The following is an 18,359-nucleotide window of genomic DNA, read 5'->3' as shown; positions in this document are numbered from 1 at the left end:
ATTAAAATATTAAACAATACATTAAAAAAAAAAAATAGACCCCTGGACTCTCTATCAGCCCAGAACTAAAACAGTTTCTGAGGCCAACTCTTCAGACAGGGATTGCACTGGACTGTAGGACATAAAGTGATACTCGTGAAGAGTGTGCCTCTTAGTCAAGTAGATACAAGAGACCAAAGGGGCAGCTTCTGTCCAGAGGTGAGATGGGAAGGCAGAGAGAGTTAGGAGCTGGTTGAATGGTCATGGGGAATCAGGAGCAGAAAGGAGGAGTGTGCTGTCGCAGAATGGGGTGAGCAATTAGGGTCTCCTAACAATGTATTATAAAAATTTTGTATGGGAGACTAACTTGAAATGTAAACTTCATTTAATTACAACAATAATAAAATAAAAATGTACATACTATAATTAAAAAAAAAAAAAGAAATTGTTCCACATCCGACTTCGGTGAGCAGCATCTAGAGTCTTAAAAGCTTGCGAGCGGCCATCTAAGATACATCTGCTGCTCCCATCCTGTCCAGAGCAAAGGAGAATGCAGAAAATCAAAGACACAAGGGGAATATTAGTCCACAGGACTAATTGACCACAAGTACCCCAGACTCCATCAGTCTGAGCCCAGAACAACTACATTGGTGGTGCCCGCTATAACCCCTGACAGCTCTAACAGGGACCACAACAGAGGGTTCTGAACAGCAGGAGAAAAATGCAGAACAAAAATGAAAGCCACAAAAAAAGACTAGACTTGCTGGTCTGACAGAGACTGGAGGAACCTCGAGACTATGAACCCTGGACACCCTTTTAACTCTGAACTTAAGTCACTCTCTTCAGCCAAAGATTTACTAGACCTATTTAGGTCTATAAAACAAACAATAATACATGTGTACGAGACTAAATGGGCAACACCTGCCCAAAAGGAAAGATGAGAAGGCAGGAAGAGACAAGAACACTGGACGAATGGAAATGAGGAACTCAGGGTGGAGAAAGGGAGAGTGTTGACACATCACAGGGATTGCAACCAATGTCAAAAAACAATTTGTGTATGAATTGTTGAATGAGAAACTAATTTGCTCTGTAAACTTACACCTAAAACACAATTTAAAAAAATGAAAAGAAAAAAAAAAAGTAGAGGCCTAGATTACAGTTCTCCAAATTTTTAAATGAGAATTGGAGGTGATGCGTTTAACAGTTGCTTGATTTAAGATGTGTAAAATAAAAAGTACCATTTTCATATAATGAGAATAAGGATTACTTTTAATTTTTTTTAAGAACTAGATTTTTATCATTAATTTACATTTTTAATTTGATTAGGTACTTCCATTCAGTCAACTCTTGGTGCCAATGGAGTGATATTAGACAACCAGCCTATAGTTAAAAAAAGACGAGGAAGGAGGAGGAATGTAGAAGGTGTTGACATCCTCTTTTTTAATAGAAACAAACCACCTAATCATGTAAGTAAAGCAATAAATAAAAACTACTGACTCTTGAGTTGAGTAATCAATCAGTGTAATGAACAGACGTATTACTATTTTGTGAATGTTTTTTAGAATAATAATCATAAGGAAATTAGAAATACACTAGTTTTAGATAGTGTATCAGTAGAATCAGACGCTGGCCAAGGTCCATGAAAATTTTAGATTTGAAAAATTTAGCAGAATTTTTACTTTTTCTCCTTCAAAAGTAATTGCTTCATTGGGATCAAAATTAGAATGAAAAAGCATGTAAATAAAATTTTCACATGGTGTTTTTCTACAGGTTACTATAGGCATAACCACCTCACAGATTTCTGCAGGGATAAATCCAGCACTTTCTTATACTCAACCTCAAGGAATACCTGATATGGAAAGTCCAGTTCCAGTTATTAACCTTAAAGATGGGACGAGACTTGCAGGGGATGATGCACCGAAGAGGAAAGATTTGGAAAAATGGCTTAAGGAGCACCCAGGTTATGTGGAAGATTTAGGAGCGTTTATTCCTGTAGGTGATACCTTAAAAATTTTGGTATATTTTATTTGTATGATTTGTCAAACCTATAGTGATGAAACTTGAATTCTCATCTATTTATGCTAAATATTTCTCCTGGCCTAGACTTAGGAAAATTACAGAAAAAAATAATTACCATCTTCTCCATGATACAATACAGCATCATTTTCCAGTTATCCTTTCTAAATGCGACAAGTATTTGGTAATAAAAATCACCTCCGATATACAGAGTACTGTGTTAGGCTCTGAGGGAGCCCTGGTTGGTACAGTGGTTAAGCACTCGGCTGCTAACCAAAAGGTCACCAGTTTAAACCCACTGGCCGCTCCACAGGAAAAAGATGTGGCAGTCTGCTTCTGTAAAGATCCCAGCTTTGGAAACCCTATGGGGTAGTCCTACTCTGTCCTGTAGGGTCACTATGAGTCAGAATCAACTCGACAGCAGTGGGGTTTTTTTTTGTTTTTGTTTTTTTAATTAATATTAGGCTCAATAAAGGTTACAAAGGAATGAAACATCTAATCCTTTCCCTCGAGAAGTTTATTTAAAAATTATAATGATTATCATAATGAACATTCACTGCGACTTAGCTATGTGTCTGGCATTATACTTAGCAATTTGTATGTCATTTAACACTCACAACAATCCTATGAGGATGACATCATTATAACCATTTTAAATAAAGAAACTGAAACAGAGATTTTACATGAATAGTCCAAGGCCACACGGCTAATAAGTTTAAACTCCAGAGTCCAGCCTACTACTCTAGACCTATAACCTCAGTGTTTAATTAATTTTAAACTCTTCTTCAAGCTATAGGAATACAGCTTCTGTGTCTCTCCAGATGCACAGTGAGTTTCCGTTAATCAAAGATGAGAATCATTATTCTTAATTTGCATTCTCCTTATCCTCTGAAATGATGTTTACTCACCATCTTCTTCTAGGCATATGCTCCCTTACTCACACATAGGAATCTGTATTTGATTTTGCAGTACTTTACTATCAGATGCTGATGTACCAAATTTTGTGTCAGCAACCTTTGACATTTCTGTGTACTTTATAAGTAAAAGAGTAAAGCATCTCCTCTATTCAGTGAAGCTAGCAGGGCCTGTCCTGTCTACCACCATTATGAAGATTAAATAGATAACCCAAGTAAAGCTGTCCACTATCCTGTGCACTCCACCTTTGTATCCTCAGGACCTAGCACATAATTCCTAATGCACAGCATAGTGTCTAGTTCCCCATAAATATTTACTGAGTACATAATTAAAACAAGAAAATCCTTTGAAAACTACAAAGTACTATATAAAGGAAAAATGGTGGTTATTTTATTAGCCAAAAAAATTAATTCCTTTTGCCGGGGGGAGGAGGTCATGAAAAAGAACCACAAAAGTTGTAGCTCCTAGAATGATCTTTGTGATACTTAGATCTAGTAGTTCACATTGCTGCTGTTGTCACCAGGAAACAACCTGCTAGTCTAAAACAGGGAGCCTCAATGTTGGCTTTTAGATGTTTTTAATATCTCTAGTTTTCTCAGAGGATGCTTCATGTTCTCAAATAGCATTTGTTTAAATTCTTTAAAAAAAAAAAAAAAGGCAGTCTTATAAGTGTGGTGGGAAGAGTTTTCACTAAATAAGATGGACAACTATAGAATGAATATTGTAATTTTTGAAGATAATGAGAATCACTAGCTTCTTAACATGTTAGCAAAATAACATTCATTTATTCATTCAACAAATTTTTATTGAGTGGACTACTCTGTGTGTGTTACTATTTTAAGGGATTGAGGATATAACAGTGAACAAGGTAAAGTTCTTGCCCTCATTTCTGAATGATTCACAAGCTTTTCTCTTGTCACTGCAACAGTCTTTATTAATTTTTTTGTTAACTTTTATAGCCGTTCATCATTTTCACTACAAATGAGCCCTTTACCATGATACTTTATATAATGCTTTATTATTAAGATTTTAAAACATGTTCTCCTAAACCATAGCTGTGTGAGACGTGTCCTCCAAAGGATGGATGGATTAATGAATGGGTGAGTGAGTGAATGCATGAATGGACAAAATGAATTTCTATCTTGTAGATAATCAAATTGACTCATAACACATCTGATGCCAAAGGCATTTACCCAAATTCCCATACTCTGTATGAAGCCTTTGCATCAGAACCCTACATAAATTTGCATTAATGCCTTCTTGTCCCTCCAAGTGTCACACTTGGAATTCTGTAAACCAGTTCATTCCTTTGCTTCCTTCTTTCCTCTCCCAGCCCTCTGAGTGTGTATTCTTTTCCAAAGAAGACATCAGAGCCAGTTACTGCACACAGATCATCTCTTGGCTGAACTTTTTGTTGGTAGCCAAGGAAGAAGGGGAAAAAATTAGAAAATTTTCTATTTTAGGAGCATTATTATTTTCATTAATTGTAAGAGGTGCTATCACTCTTATCATTATTTAGAAGGTCCCTTTAGTCCAAGCCGTATTACCTCATTTAAAAAAACCAACAAACCAAAAAAAACATGTATTTAAAAGCAGCATTTGTTGCAGTAAAGAATACAAGATAATTTGTGTGATTTCCCAAGTGTACTTTATATTAATGATCTGTTGTGTTTCTCAGTGGCTAAATAATTGTAACATGGTGTAGTATATACTATAACAGAGGTGTGTTTGAAGTGCCATGGGAAAAGATAAAATAACAATTCTACCTGGGCAAAATGGTGTAGGGAAAGTAGAGCTAACATTTGACTGGGAGATGAAAGAAGAATAAGTAGGCATTGACCAGATTAACACGAGAGGAGAAGTATATTCTAGACATTATAGACCAATACGAAGGGAGTTAGAAGAGGATACAACTGTCAGCATATTCATAAAACACTGACTAGACTGATCGTAGGGTCGCTATGAGTCACAATCGATTCGACGACACACAGCAACAATCTGATAGCAGGAGTCCCTGGGTGGCGCAAATGGTTAAGTGCTCAACTACTAGCCGAAAGGCTGGTGGTTCAACCCTACCCAGAGGCACCTCAGAAGGCGGGCCCAGCGATCTTCTTCAGAAAAGTCACAGCCTCAAAAACCCTATGGAGCAGTTCTACTCTGCACACATGGGGTCACCATAGTCAAAATTGACTTGACAGCAGCTAACAACCACAACAAAGTTTGATATTCTAGAGTATGGGGGGAAATGATTGGAGTAATAGTAACTGGATGGAAAAACTGAATTAGATCTAAACTATGCTGGGACTGGTATACCATGCTGAAGAGTTTCAGTGTTAGTCTCCTGGAATGTTTTGATTGGTTGGAAATAGCTTTAAACATCCAGCCCTGCTTTATTAACAGTTGTAGAAGTGAGCAGAATGGTATGATGGAAAGAGTTTTTATTTTTATTATCAAACATGAGTTCTTAATCTGTCTCTGCCACTTGCTCTACCTGTATGATCTTGAGGAAGATAACCTGCCTGAGCATTGGTTTCCCCTTGTAAAATAAGAATAAAACCTCTTGGTGTTATTGTGAGGATTACATGAGAAGAGATAAGAAAAACCATAAGTGGAATGGAAAATCTGATAAATTTAAGAAACAGGAGAAAAAGTAAAGAACCATACAATTTAGAGGAAACTGCCCCTTCAGGTATCACCCTTCCAGAAGATCGTGGTCTTTAAGGGCTTTAAGGAAGGAACTAGCAAAAGTTCTTCTCATTTCAGGAGACAATCAAAGCACCCTGCTTTCATATAGAACCATAATTGTGGTCATTATGATGGCCTGGGATAGTTTTTAAATGTACAATTTGAGGAAGAGGATCATGCAATACATTTTAATGTATTTTTAATGTGTGAGTAACTAAATGGTAAATGCATCAGTGTTACTTGTATCAGCTAATTTATAATATTTTCAATAGTTTTGCATAGGTAAAGATTTTAAAGCTATTTCTTTGTCTGTATATTTTAGAGAATGCAGCTTCATGAGGGGAGGCCAAAACAAAAAAGACACCGTTGCAGAAACCCCAATAAATTAGATGTTAATAGTCTCACTGGAGAAGAACGTGTTCAGCTGATTAACAGAAGAAATGCTAGGAAGGTATTTATATATTTGTTGTTAATTTTTATATTGGTTCAATATAAAAAATCTTTAGAACATTATTTAATTATGCAGTATTTTCTAGCAGAACTGGAAATGGGTTGAATGAAGCAGATTTGTGGGGAAAGACATGGACTGTAATTTCAGGCAGCCTAATCTCAAATCCCATATCTTTGATTAAGCTATTGAATGAAATAAGCATGTCACTTAACAAATCTGTGCCTAAGCAGTGCCATTACGTATCGTTGTGCACTGCACAAGGGCACTACATCTAAGGCAGTGGTTCTCAACCAGGGATATTTTTACCTTCCATAGACATGTAGCAATGTCTGGAGACACTTTTGGATGTCATAATTTAGCAGGGAGGGGTACTATTGGCATCTAGCAGGTTGTACCCAAGGTTGCTGCTAAACATCTTAACAATGCATAGGACAGTCCCCACAACACAGTCCAAAATGTCAATAGTACCATGGTTGAGAAACCCTGACCTAAGGGGACACCATTGACATCTTAGCCATCATAGATTTGTGTAGTCATCACTGCAGTTTTCTACGAGATGATAGTAAAGTCTCTTTTTCTATCAAAATCATCATAATTATCTGATAGATGAAAACAGATATCTTAAGGAAAGAGCACCTTCTAATTTGCACAAAGGTACCTTGTAGTCTTATAGATAATATATTCATCTTCTTCTTTTATTGACTGATGCATGGTAAAAATTCACGTTTTTCAAAGTGTATTTCTGAAGCAATATGCCTTAACATTTGTTTCACCAAATTGCTTCTGTTTTCTGTTTGGATTGCTATATACCTACTCCCTACTTATCAACTATCGTGTTATCTGACATTCTTATTTACAACAATAGTAAAAAAATCTACTGTCAAACTATTTTGTGCATTAATGATGTACATCTGGCAGTAACAAACACCAAGGTGCAAGGCGAGAGTAACGCAGGCTGTGATGGTTAAGGTTGTATGTCAGCTTGACTGGGCCATGTTATTCAGTGGCTTGGCAGTTATGTAATGATGTAATAATGTGATTTGGTAGTTGTGTAATGATGTAGTTATCCTTTTTTGTAATCTGATGTGATCATCCTCCATTTTCATATAACGCCAATTTTTGCATAACGGCCTAGTCTTTGGAAACTAACCATGTTGATAAGTGAGGAGTGGGTGTAGATCCTTTTTATCTCACAGTACATGATAGAAGACTTGTGGCACCCTTTTGTAAATTTATCACTTTGACACACTGTTTTGTTCTGATAAGGAAGCAACAAAAAAAATAATAAAGACAAATGGCCTTAGAGTAAGAAGAGCAAATTTCTCAAGTTCTATCACTTGCAAACTAAATTACCTTACATAACTCATGTTAATTCCCTGGTTCTGTTTTGCTCGCTATTAAATGCCCTTACTGCTGGGATAAAAATACATAAGCATCAGGAAAATGATGTATAAACAAAGTAAAAACAGCAATAATGAGATAGAAATTATAAAAAGGAACCAAACAAATTCTGGAGCTGAAGAGTACAATAAGTGAAATGAAAAATTTGCTAGAGGGGTTCAACAGCGATTTAAACGGGCAGAAGAAAGAATCTGAGAACCAGAATATAAGATAATTGAAATTATCAAGTCTGAAAAACAAAAAGAATAAAGAAAACTGATCAGAGCCTAAGTGACCTTTTTATTTTTGTAAGGTTGGTAGTAATGGCCCCACTTTCATTTTTAATTTCAGTTATTTGCATCTTCATGCTTTTTTTCTTGGTCTAGCTAAAGGTTTAGAAATTTTCAAAGAACCAACTTTTTGGTTTCATTGATTCTGTTTTTCTTTTATATTTCATTCATCTCTAATCTTTATTATTTTTTTCCTTCTGTAATCTTTGAGCTGAATTTACTGTTCTTTTTTTAGTTTCTCAAGGTGTAAACTTAGGTTATTGTTAAGAGATGTTTCTTTTTTTGTAATGTAACCAGGATTATAAGGAAAACTATAAACAATTATGCCAACAAGTTAGGTATTCCATATGAAATGGACAAATTCCTAGAAACACACAAATTACCTAAACTGACTCAAAAAGAAGTAGACAATCTGAAGAGACCTATAAGAGGTAAAGAGATTGAATCAGTAATCAGAATCCTACCAACAAAGAAAACTCCAGGACCAGATGGCTTCACTGGGTCAATTCCACCAAACATTTAAAGAATTAACACCAATCCTTTTCAACGCTTCCAAAAAATAGAAGAGGAGGGCTACTTCCTAACTTATTCTATGAGGCCAGCATTATCCTGATGCCAAAGCCAGATAAAGACATCACAAGAAAAGAAAATTACAAACCAGTATCCATTATGAATATTCGTGATAAAATCTTCAGCAAAATACTAGTAAGCTGAATCCAACAGTATATTAAAAACATTATACACCATGACTGTCATGGATTGAATTGTGTCCCCCCAAAATATTTGTCAACTTGGCTAGGCCATGATTCCCAGTATTGCGTGATTGTCCACCATTTTGTCATCCAGTTTGATGTTCCTTTGTGTTGTAAATCCTATCTCTTTGATGTTCATGAGGTGGAATTAGTGGCAGTTATGTTAATGAGGCAAGACTCAATCTACAAGATTAGGTTGTGTCTTAAGTTAATCACTTTTGAGATGTAAAAGAGAGTAGCAAGCAAAGAGACACGGAGACTTCATACCACCAAGAAACAAGAGCCAGGAAGATAGCGCGTCCTTTGGACCTGGGATCCCTGCGCTGAGAAACTCCTCGACCGGGAAAGATCGATGACAAGGACCTTCCCCCAGAGCCAACAGAGACAGAAAGCCTTCCCCTAGAGCTGCACCCTGAATTTGGACTTCTAGCCTACTAGACTGTGAGAGAATAAATTTCTCTTTGTTAGAAAGCCATCCACTTGCGGTATTTCTTTTATAGCAGCACTAGATAACTAAGACAGTGACCAAGTGGGATTTATCCCAGGAGTGCAAGGGTGATTCAACATAAGAAAATCAATCAGTGTAACATACCACACTAGTAGAATGAAGAAAAAACACACACACGATTACCTCAATTGTTGCAGAAAAAGCACTTGACAAAATCTAGCAATGTTTCATGATAAAAACACTCAGAAAGCTAGGAATAGAAGGGAACTTCCTCAACATGATAAAAAGCAGTTATAAAAACCCACAGGTAACTTCAGACTCAGTGAAAGGCTGAAAGTTTTCCCTCTAAGATCCCAGAATAAGACAAGGATGCTTGCTTTCACCATTGCTATTCAGCATTGTACTGGAAGTTCTAGCCAAACCAGTTAGGCAAGAAAAAGAAATAAAAGACATCCAAGTTGTAAAGGAAACAGTAAAACTATCTTTATTCACGGATGACATGATTCTGTATAGCGAAAATCCAAAAGAATCCACAAGAAAGCGACTCGAGCTAATAAATTTAGCAGAGTTGCGAAGTAGAAGATCAACACTCAAAAATCAGTTGTACTTCTATACACCAGCAGTGAACAACTTGGAAATTAAGAAAATGATTTCATTTAAATGGCATCAAAAGAATAAATTACCAAGGAATGAATTTAACCAAGGAGATGAAAGACTTTTAACACCAAAAACTGCAAAACATTGCTGAAATAAATAAATGGAAAGACATCCTGTGTTGGAATACTTAATATTATTATTAAGATGGAAGTACTATCCAAAGGGATCTACAGGTTCAACACAATTCCTATAAAATTCCTTTCTTGAAGAAGTGGAAAAGCCCACCCTCAAATTCACATGGAATTGCAAAAAACCAACAAAACCCATTGCTGTTGAGTTGAATTCCAACTCATAGCGACCCTGTAGGACAGAGTAGAATTGCCCCATAGGGTTTCCAAGGCTGTAAATCTTTATGGAAGCAGACTGCCACGTGATTCTTCCGCAGAGCCACTGGTGGCTGAACCATCATCCTTTAGGTTAGCAGCCGAGCACTTAATCTAGCACTTAACCTTAGCCAAGCTAAGTCAAGCACTTAGCTACCAGGGCTCCCGAATAGCCACCACAATCTTGAAAAATAAAACAAAATTGGAGGACTCACACTTCCCAATTTTAACACTTCTTACAATGCCACAGTAATCAAAACAGTGTGGTACCGGCATAAGGACCAATGCATTAGAATTGACAGTCCAGTAATCATGCATTTATGATTTTTGGGAAGGTTGCTAAGTTCATTCAATGGACAAAGAATAGTCTTTTCAAAAAATGGTGCTTTGTGTACACCAGTGTTAATTGAAGAATTATTCACAATAGCCAAAAAGTGGAAACAACCCAGTTATCCATCAACAGATGAATGGATAAACAGAATGTGGTATATCCATACAATGGAATATTATTCAGTCATAAAGTTCTGATACATGCTGCAACATGAAGAATCTTGAAAACATTATATTAAGTGAAATAAATCAGTGACAAAAGGACAAATACTGTATGATCCCACTTACATGAAATATCTAGAATAGGCAAAAGCACAGAGACTAAAGTTTATTAATGGTTATGGGCTCAGGGGAGGAGGAAATTGGGATTTATTGCTCAAGGTATACTAAGTTTCTGTTTGGGATGATGAGAATTTTTGGAAATGGATGGTGGTGATGGTTGGCGAATGTAATTAATGTCCCTGAACTGTACAGTTACAATTGTTTCAAATGGCAAATAGTAGCACTGCCCCATAGGGTTTCCAAGGCTATAATCTTTACTGAAGCAGAATGCCACATCTTTCTCCCTTGGAGCAGCTGGTGGGTTCACACCGCCGACCTATCAGTGAGCAGCTGAGCATGAACTTTTGATTCCTGGCTTCGAATCTGGATCCTGCCACTTAACCGTGGCTTTAGGCAAATTATGTAACTCTTCTGAGGCTCAGTTCCTTCATTTGAAAAATAGAAATAATACTGTCTCACAAGAACAAAGTGAAAACTGAAAGAAGTTACATATTTAAAGTCATTTTCACAATACTTGGTATATATTGCAGCATTACAATACTTGGCATAACACGTTCCAGAAGGTATGTATGAAAGTATTCTCACTGGTCTTGGCATATGATAATAACGTATGTTTATTATGTGCCAGGCACTGTGCTAAGGCACTCAAATTACCTCGTTTTATCTTAATGAAACCCTGTGAGGGAAGTATTATTTTTATACCATTTGACAAATCAGGAGACTGAAGCTCAAAGAGAGTTACTGATTTGCTCAGATTCACAGAACTGATAATTCTGACACCAAAGGATATACTCTTAACTAGGCTATACTGTCTATCCAACATAGTAAGTATATAGTAAATGTCAGTTATTCATTAATAAACTTAAACATTTAAAATTTATATTACCATATGTGTATATAGTATATCAATAGTCTATGAGTTGTGGTGGGCCTTTTTAACAAAATCATCAAGATCATTGAAAGTGGTTCAAAGAATACCCATGTTTTGAATAAATAAACTGTCAAACACAATAAAAGCAAGAAATATCATTTCCCTATTTAATAGTGTTTTAGGTAGCTAACTTGTTTTGTTTTGTTTTGTTTTCATTTGCAGGTTGGAGGTGCGTTTGCTCCCCCATTGAAAGATTTATGTAGATTCCTGAAGGAAAATTCAGAGTATGGAGTAGCTCCTGAATGGGGAGAGGTTGTGAAGCAATCTGTGAGTATTTTACAAATATTAACTCAGTCATCATTTTAAAAATTAGATGTCATTTAATTATATCTTAGATTGAACTTTAAGTTAAGAATTAACAAAATATTTCAAGAACATGTGCCAGTGTTCTTTAGTTCACAATTTTTATTTTGCAGAACAGGTTGCAGATTTCTCGGTTGCTTGTCGAATTAGAATATAAAATCAGTATACAGTAGCCTCTTCATATCCACAGTTTCGCTTTCCATGGTTTCAGTTACCCACAATTGACTGTGGTCTGAAATATAGTACAATAAAATATTTTGAGAGAGACCACATTCACGTAACTTTTATTACAGTGTATTGTTATAATTGTTCTATTTTATTATTAGTTATTGTTAATCTCTTACTGTGTCTAATTTATAAATTAAACTTTATCATAGGTATGTATGTCTAGGAAAATCATAGTATATATATATATATTGGGTTTGGTACAACTAGCAGTTTCAGGCATCCACTAGGAGTCTTGGAAGTTATCCCCCGTGAATAAGGGGGGGACTGCTGTATACTGATTTGTTTTTATTTTAGCCTCTAAGATACCGCAAAGAAAAATCAAAGATGTTGGCAAAGAAATATATGTAAGGAAATTCTTCATGGTATCAAAAAAAAAAAATACCCGTTGCCGTTGAGTTAATTGCAACTCATGGCAACCCCAAGTGTCACATTGTAGAATTGCTCCATAGGGTTTGCTTAGCAGTAATCTTTATGGAAGCAAATTGCCAAGCCTTTCCTTCACAGTGCTGCTGGGTGGGTTTGAACCACCAACCTTTACGTTAGTAGTCAAGTGCAAACCGTTTGCGTCACCCAAAGACCAGTATTCATGGAATATCAGTGAAAATTTGGGAATAAACTAATGTTTTGTACAACTACTTTAAAAATTATATCTTAGAAAAACATCTAATGACAAGGGAGAAAGAATTCACAATCTGTTAAATGGGGTAGTAGTTAAGCTCTTGGAATAGTGAAGCCTAACCATGTGGTAAGTGCTAAATAAATAATAGCTATTATTTTTACAGATATCTGAATGAAAAAGGCAGGCTTTAATATGATTCCAGTTTTTTTAGTTTAGAAAGACAGGTGGGGGAGAATTGTGTAATGTGTATATATATATGCATAGGAAAAAAATGGAAGAATACATCCTGAAGTGTTAGCAATAGTTATAACGGAATGGTGAGATTTTTAGATGACTTTTTTCTTTGTATTTTTTGTTTTTCATGTTTTCTGCAGTAAGCACTAATACTTCTTTTACTAGAACAGATAAGTTGGTCAATTTAAAATAAAAAAAAAAGTATTTCCATGAGATTCTTTGTCTAAACTGCCGTCTAGAGCTGCACTGCCACAATTGGTAGCCACTAGGCACATGAGCCCTGGTGGCGTAGTGGTTAAGAGCTCAGCTGCTAACCAAAAGGTCAGCAGTTTGAATCTACTAGCTGCCCTAGGAAGCCCTACGGGACAGCTCTACTCTGTCCTATAGGGTCGCTATGAGTCGGAATCAACTCGATGGCAGCAGAACAGGTTTGGTTTTGATTTTTTTAGGCGCATGTGGCTGTTGAGCACCTGAAATGTGTCTAGTCTAAATTGAGATGTGTTTTAAGTATAAAATACACACTGGATTTATATTTCAAAGTCTTAGCTCAAAAAGTGGTGGTTCAAAAATACATATTACAAATTAAAATGATGTTCTCATTATGTTGTTTTAAGTAGTCTATATTACTAAAATTAATGTCGCTTTTTTTTTTTTTTTTAACCTTTTTTAGTGTGGCTACTAGAAAATTTAAAATCACATAGGTAGCTTGCGTTGTATTTCTGTTGGACAACACTAGTCTCGAGGTTCTAAACTCCTAAAACATCTAGGAGTTTTGAGCCCCAGAAAATCATGGGAGAATTGCAAGAAAGTAGCATAGATTGTTCTCTCTTGTCCCGGACCAAGTGACTCCCAACCTGCAGATGCTACTGCTTTTCTTGAGCCAAGTGATTTTTTCCCCTCTTGAGTAATAACATTCAGCTTAGCCCTAAGTCCCTTACTCCCAAAGTTACCATCAAAAGCTTCACATGAAGCATCTCATTTTAGCCTTAATCTTTCCCTTCTCCCTGTTTTCCTTATTGTTCTTCCAGATTAGAAGGGGGCCACTTATTCAGGCTAGAGCAAGTGGTGATACAAAACATGTAAGGGTTATGGAAGTACTCACGAAAAAATGTCTCTGGATCTGAGATTTTCTAGAACTATTCTACAAACTCATGCCTCATATTGTGGCGGAAAGCCAAAAGCTTCCTTCTGCTCTCGTTCTACAGTGGGATGAGAAGTAGACAAGCTTCCTTAAGCCACTACTTACGATACAATGAAATAGGTTATCTCTTTTCTAATTGATTATTTTATATCAATACAGAATGAGTTTATGAATTACTTATTATTATTAGTAGGTCATTTGTATGACTAGCTAATAGCTATTGATTTTATTTTTCACATAGCTGTTATTAACAAATACATATATATAATTATTCCAGGGATTTCTTCCAGAAAGTATGTATGAACGTATTCTCACTGGTCCTGTTGTAAGAGAGGAAGTAAGCAGGCGAGGGAGACGGCCTAAAAGTGGGATTTCGAAGGCTGCTGCGGCAGCGGCAGCAGCAGCTGCAAACGCCACAAGTGTTTCAGGCAGTCCTTTGTTAGCCAATGGATTACTTCCAGGTGTGGATCTGACGACTCTTCAGGCCTTACAACAAAACCTACAAAATTTGCAGTCACTGCAGGTAACTGCAGGGCTGATGGGAATGCCTGCTAGCCTGTCTTCTGGAGGAGAAGCTAAAAACATGGCCGCCATGTTCCCCATGCTGCTGTCAGGAATGGCTGGATTACCAAATCTGTTGGGCATGGGAGGACTCCTGACAAAGCCTACAGAATCTGGGACAGAAGAGAAAAAGGGAAATGACTCTAAGGAGCTAGAAGGAAAAAAAGAAAGGACAGAGAGCCAAAATTCAGAGAATGGTGGAGAAAACTCTGTGTCAGGTTCTCCTTCAACGTCCTCTTCTGCTGCATTAAATACAGCTGCAGCTGCCAACCCGTTAGCTCTTAACCCACTATTACTATCGAATATACTTTATCCAGGGATGCTTCTCACTCCAGGCCTTAATCTTCATATTCCAACTTTGTCCCAGTCCAATACTTTTGATGTACAGAAAAACAAAAACAGTGACTTAGGCTCATCTAAGTCTGTAGAAGTAAAGGAAGAAGATTCCAGAGTCAGAGATCAGGAGGACAAAGGGGGAACTGAGCCAAGTCCTGTCAATGAAAACAGCACAGATGAGGGTTCAGAAAAAGCCGATGCTTCATCTGGATCTGATAGTACGTCATCGTCCTCCGAGGATTCAGATTCTAGTAATGAAGACTGATTCCTAAACTCTGCACTTAAATTATGAACTGATTTTGGATTCTTTTTCTTTAATTATTAATTGTAAATATCCCAGTGTTGAGTGCATCAATAACTTACTGACCGAACATTTCAGTTATTTGTTTAGAAGTGCAAACTGCTTTCAGAGACATTTTGCATGTAATATTTCTTAAGATTCATAAGTTTCTGAACTCGTATGTACTATCAAATACATAAAGGTGTAAAATTACAACAAAAGGCATTATAATTTTGTTGGGGGTTAATTTTATGAAAATTATGCTCGATAAGAGTTGTATAATATATTTGCAGTAAACACAGAATACTTTATGCATATTACTGATTTAATTTGAATATAGTTTTACAGCCTCCTTGACACCTATAATTTACAGATCAAAACTCAGCAATAATTTGGGCAGCTAATGAATGTCATGAAAGCTGTAGAATCTACATCACCATCCATTGCTTTAATTACATGAAAATGCTCTAGTGTTGTGATGCACTGCTGATGTTTCCAATTCAGGTACAAGTTTGTTTTAAAGAAGAAATAAGTTTCCCAATCAGCCAATTTAACTGGCTACCTGTTACCTCAGCTGAGTTAGTTTAGGAAGTTTACATTCGTTTCTAATTCTATACTTGTTTTCAGGGGTTTTTTAAACACATCCTATATATCATGTTAATCTGGCAAGAAATAATGACTTGCTTTTTGCTGAGCTTAACTTTGGTATCAGTGAAAGTAAGTCATAAAATAATCCTGTGTCATGTGACTTTGGCACCCTATAGACATACTTATTTTTAACTTTTCAAAGTTTGGCCTCCTATTAGAAATAATTATGTCTCTGATTGAGTAGTGTCTGTTTCCAGGGTTCAGAAAAGGCAAACTGATGAATGCCACTGAAAAGAACTTCAACACAGCATACGTCATGTAAAAGAAATCGTTTGTTTGCTTTCTTTGTGTTTTATGTCATAGAATTCTTCCAAAATTAACAAATAGTGGTAAAGTAATATGCAGATATTCTAAATTCATTTGAGTTTCTAGGTGTAAGCAGATTAAATGTTGCCCAGAATCAGTGTTGGGTTATCAGTTTATATTAAATATGCTGAGTTGCCCATTTTGAAAATGCACTTTGAATAATCTCAAAAAGATAAACAAGTTATACCTATAAACCACAAAAACGAAGCCAAAGGCTTCTGTTCAATTTCTTAGAACCCTTTACCCTGTAAAATTTGTCTGATATTTGATTTCTGATACAATTTCTCCTGCTTAAGCTGCTATTATTCTGACAAGGTAGAGATCCAGGTTTACCTTCATATATATTTAAAACAATTAGAACTAAATTGGACTTAAAAATATTATTTACGTTTTAAGGAGAGATAACTGTCAGCATTTTTCTGATACTCAAGTAAGTCAGTGATAAAGTTTGCAAGGGGATAAATTTAGGAGTAAAAGTTAACCCAGTTCTCTCCCACAGAAAATATAACTTTCATTATATTTTGATAGAACTCTGTTGTTTTGTCATGAATTAAGCAATTGCATTGGGTTTTACCAAGACCTTTACCAGTAAATTATGTTTCTGTATGTAAAATACTAACCCCATTATTAGAAAAACAGTGTTATATGTATTTACAAAATTTTATAAGTTCATAGGGATTGTATTGATTTTTGTATTTTCCCAAAATAGTACTTTTAATTGATGGTCCTTTATGCAGTGTCTTAGCAATAGTCATTATAATGCCCACCCAGAAGTGGGTAGTAACTCTTCATCATGAAAATGATATATTACATATTTAGTATCTTCCCTTTGCAGTATTGCACTTTTGTTTACTAGAGTACACCTATGAAATAGCCAAAGTTTTTCACAGTTAACTTAGTTTGCCAGTGGGGTATTTCAACACCATCCATTCTTTCCTTCCCTCCCTCTAGTTCTACCCACATAGTCTTTATTCCTTTCATTCCCCAATTTAAAAAATAAAAAGAAAAGAAAAAAAAAAGCCCTAGATCTTGTCACTAAAATCTAATTTATATCAAATTATGAGATAAAGTATTTTCCTAATTATGGTCAAGTGAATTTGGTTAACATCCTAGTGATTCTCTATGTAATAAGGCAATTACAGTTTTCAAAGCATTAAGGTTAATATAAACTTTAAACATTCTCTTGGGTTTCAAGACACTTCTATTTAGTATTCATTGGGGGAGAGTCCAGCTATCAGCTTAAAAAAAAAAAAATGCAAGTATGGTTGTGTAAAGTTAAGGGTTATAAGGAAAAAAAAAATCAATAGGATTACATAATACTAAAGTTGCAGTTGAAAGAATATCCAAGTATGTGTTCGTAGTTACTAAAAAAATTATAGCTGTTATTGCCTTGTGTTTATAGCCCTGTTTCAGGTTTCATGATCCCAAGTCTTAGTCCAATTTTTCTTTTGGACATTTGCAATATTTACCAGTTGTGTTTTGTGTAGTCTGGATTTGCTTTCTGTAGTTGAGCAAACGTCTTAAAAGTCATTTGTAATTTATTAAATTACTTTCTATGATGTTCTATAGAGCAAATGGAAGTTTAATTATTTTTTATTAAACATATTCTTTGACTACCCATGATGTCAGCCTCTGTACATGACAATATTTTTTAATTGAATTTTATGTATAATTTGTTATACCAGTTATGAAGGAAACCAGAGTCATAAATCTTTAAAAAGAAAGTATACTTTGAAAAAAAATTTAAAACACAGGAATTGGCTATAGTTATATCCACAATATTATAAATGGTGTTAATTTTTTCATTTTGATTTGATTGCTGACCCACTGGTATTAATGGTTGCTCCGCCCAAAAAACTTTTTGGAATCTTAATTGTTAAACTATCTTGCAGCCCAATCGCTACCCCATGCCCAACATATTTCCTCAGAATTTCTTTCCATGGACCTTTAAAAAAAATGCCAGAGAGATTTGGAGATATACGTAACTCTTTTAGATGTCCATTTTAGAAATCAGTAATTATTTTTTCCCCTGGTCATAAGAGATTTTCCGCCAGTTTTGTAACGGTTTTTGTAAACTTTAAAGGAAATTGTTTTTCTTTTAATTACAGAAGTAAAGCAATGGAGTCTCATCATACACTCATTTCACTTGTACACATTCAGTTATACTTTTCATACTTGGAAAGCCATTTTTTTCTCTCTGTACAGTACAGCATGTAAACAAGCTAACTGCTTCATCTAGTACTTGGCTTGAGAAACACTGATCT

At 35.6% G+C, this 18,359-nt stretch overlaps 1 protein-coding gene across 13 annotated transcripts in view; it reads left to right on the top strand.

The window, feature by feature from the left end:
- The window catches only part of CHD9 (chromodomain helicase DNA binding protein 9), a 229,204-nt gene extending 211,486 nt beyond the window's left edge, over positions 1-17,718 (top strand). For 7 of the 13 annotated variants that reach the window (XM_023726907.1, XM_023726911.1, XM_023726909.1 and 4 more), the window contains 5 exons: positions 1,306-1,445; positions 1,750-1,971; positions 5,918-6,046; positions 11,602-11,706; positions 14,242-17,114. In XM_023726907.1, coding sequence (XP_023582675.1) covers positions 1,306-1,445; positions 1,750-1,971; positions 5,918-6,046; positions 11,602-11,706; positions 14,242-15,126 — 1,481 coding nt within the window. In that variant the 3' untranslated portion in view covers positions 15,127-17,114. Of the gene's footprint in view, positions 1-1,305; positions 1,446-1,749; positions 1,972-5,917; positions 6,047-11,601; positions 11,707-14,241 lie in introns of all 13 variants that reach the window. The other 6 variants (XM_023726910.1, XM_004371589.2, XM_004371587.3 and 3 more) reach the window with 1 other exon arrangement.
- Positions 17,719-18,359: the final 641 nt, after the last annotated feature.

Source organism: Trichechus manatus, unplaced genomic scaffold (genome assembly GCF_000243295.1).
Source record: "Trichechus manatus latirostris isolate Lorelei unplaced genomic scaffold, TriManLat1.0 scaffold00014, whole genome shotgun sequence".
Lineage (NCBI taxonomy): Eukaryota > Metazoa > Chordata > Mammalia > Sirenia > Trichechidae > Trichechus > Trichechus manatus.
This window is presented reverse-complemented; position numbering and strand designations above follow the sequence as displayed.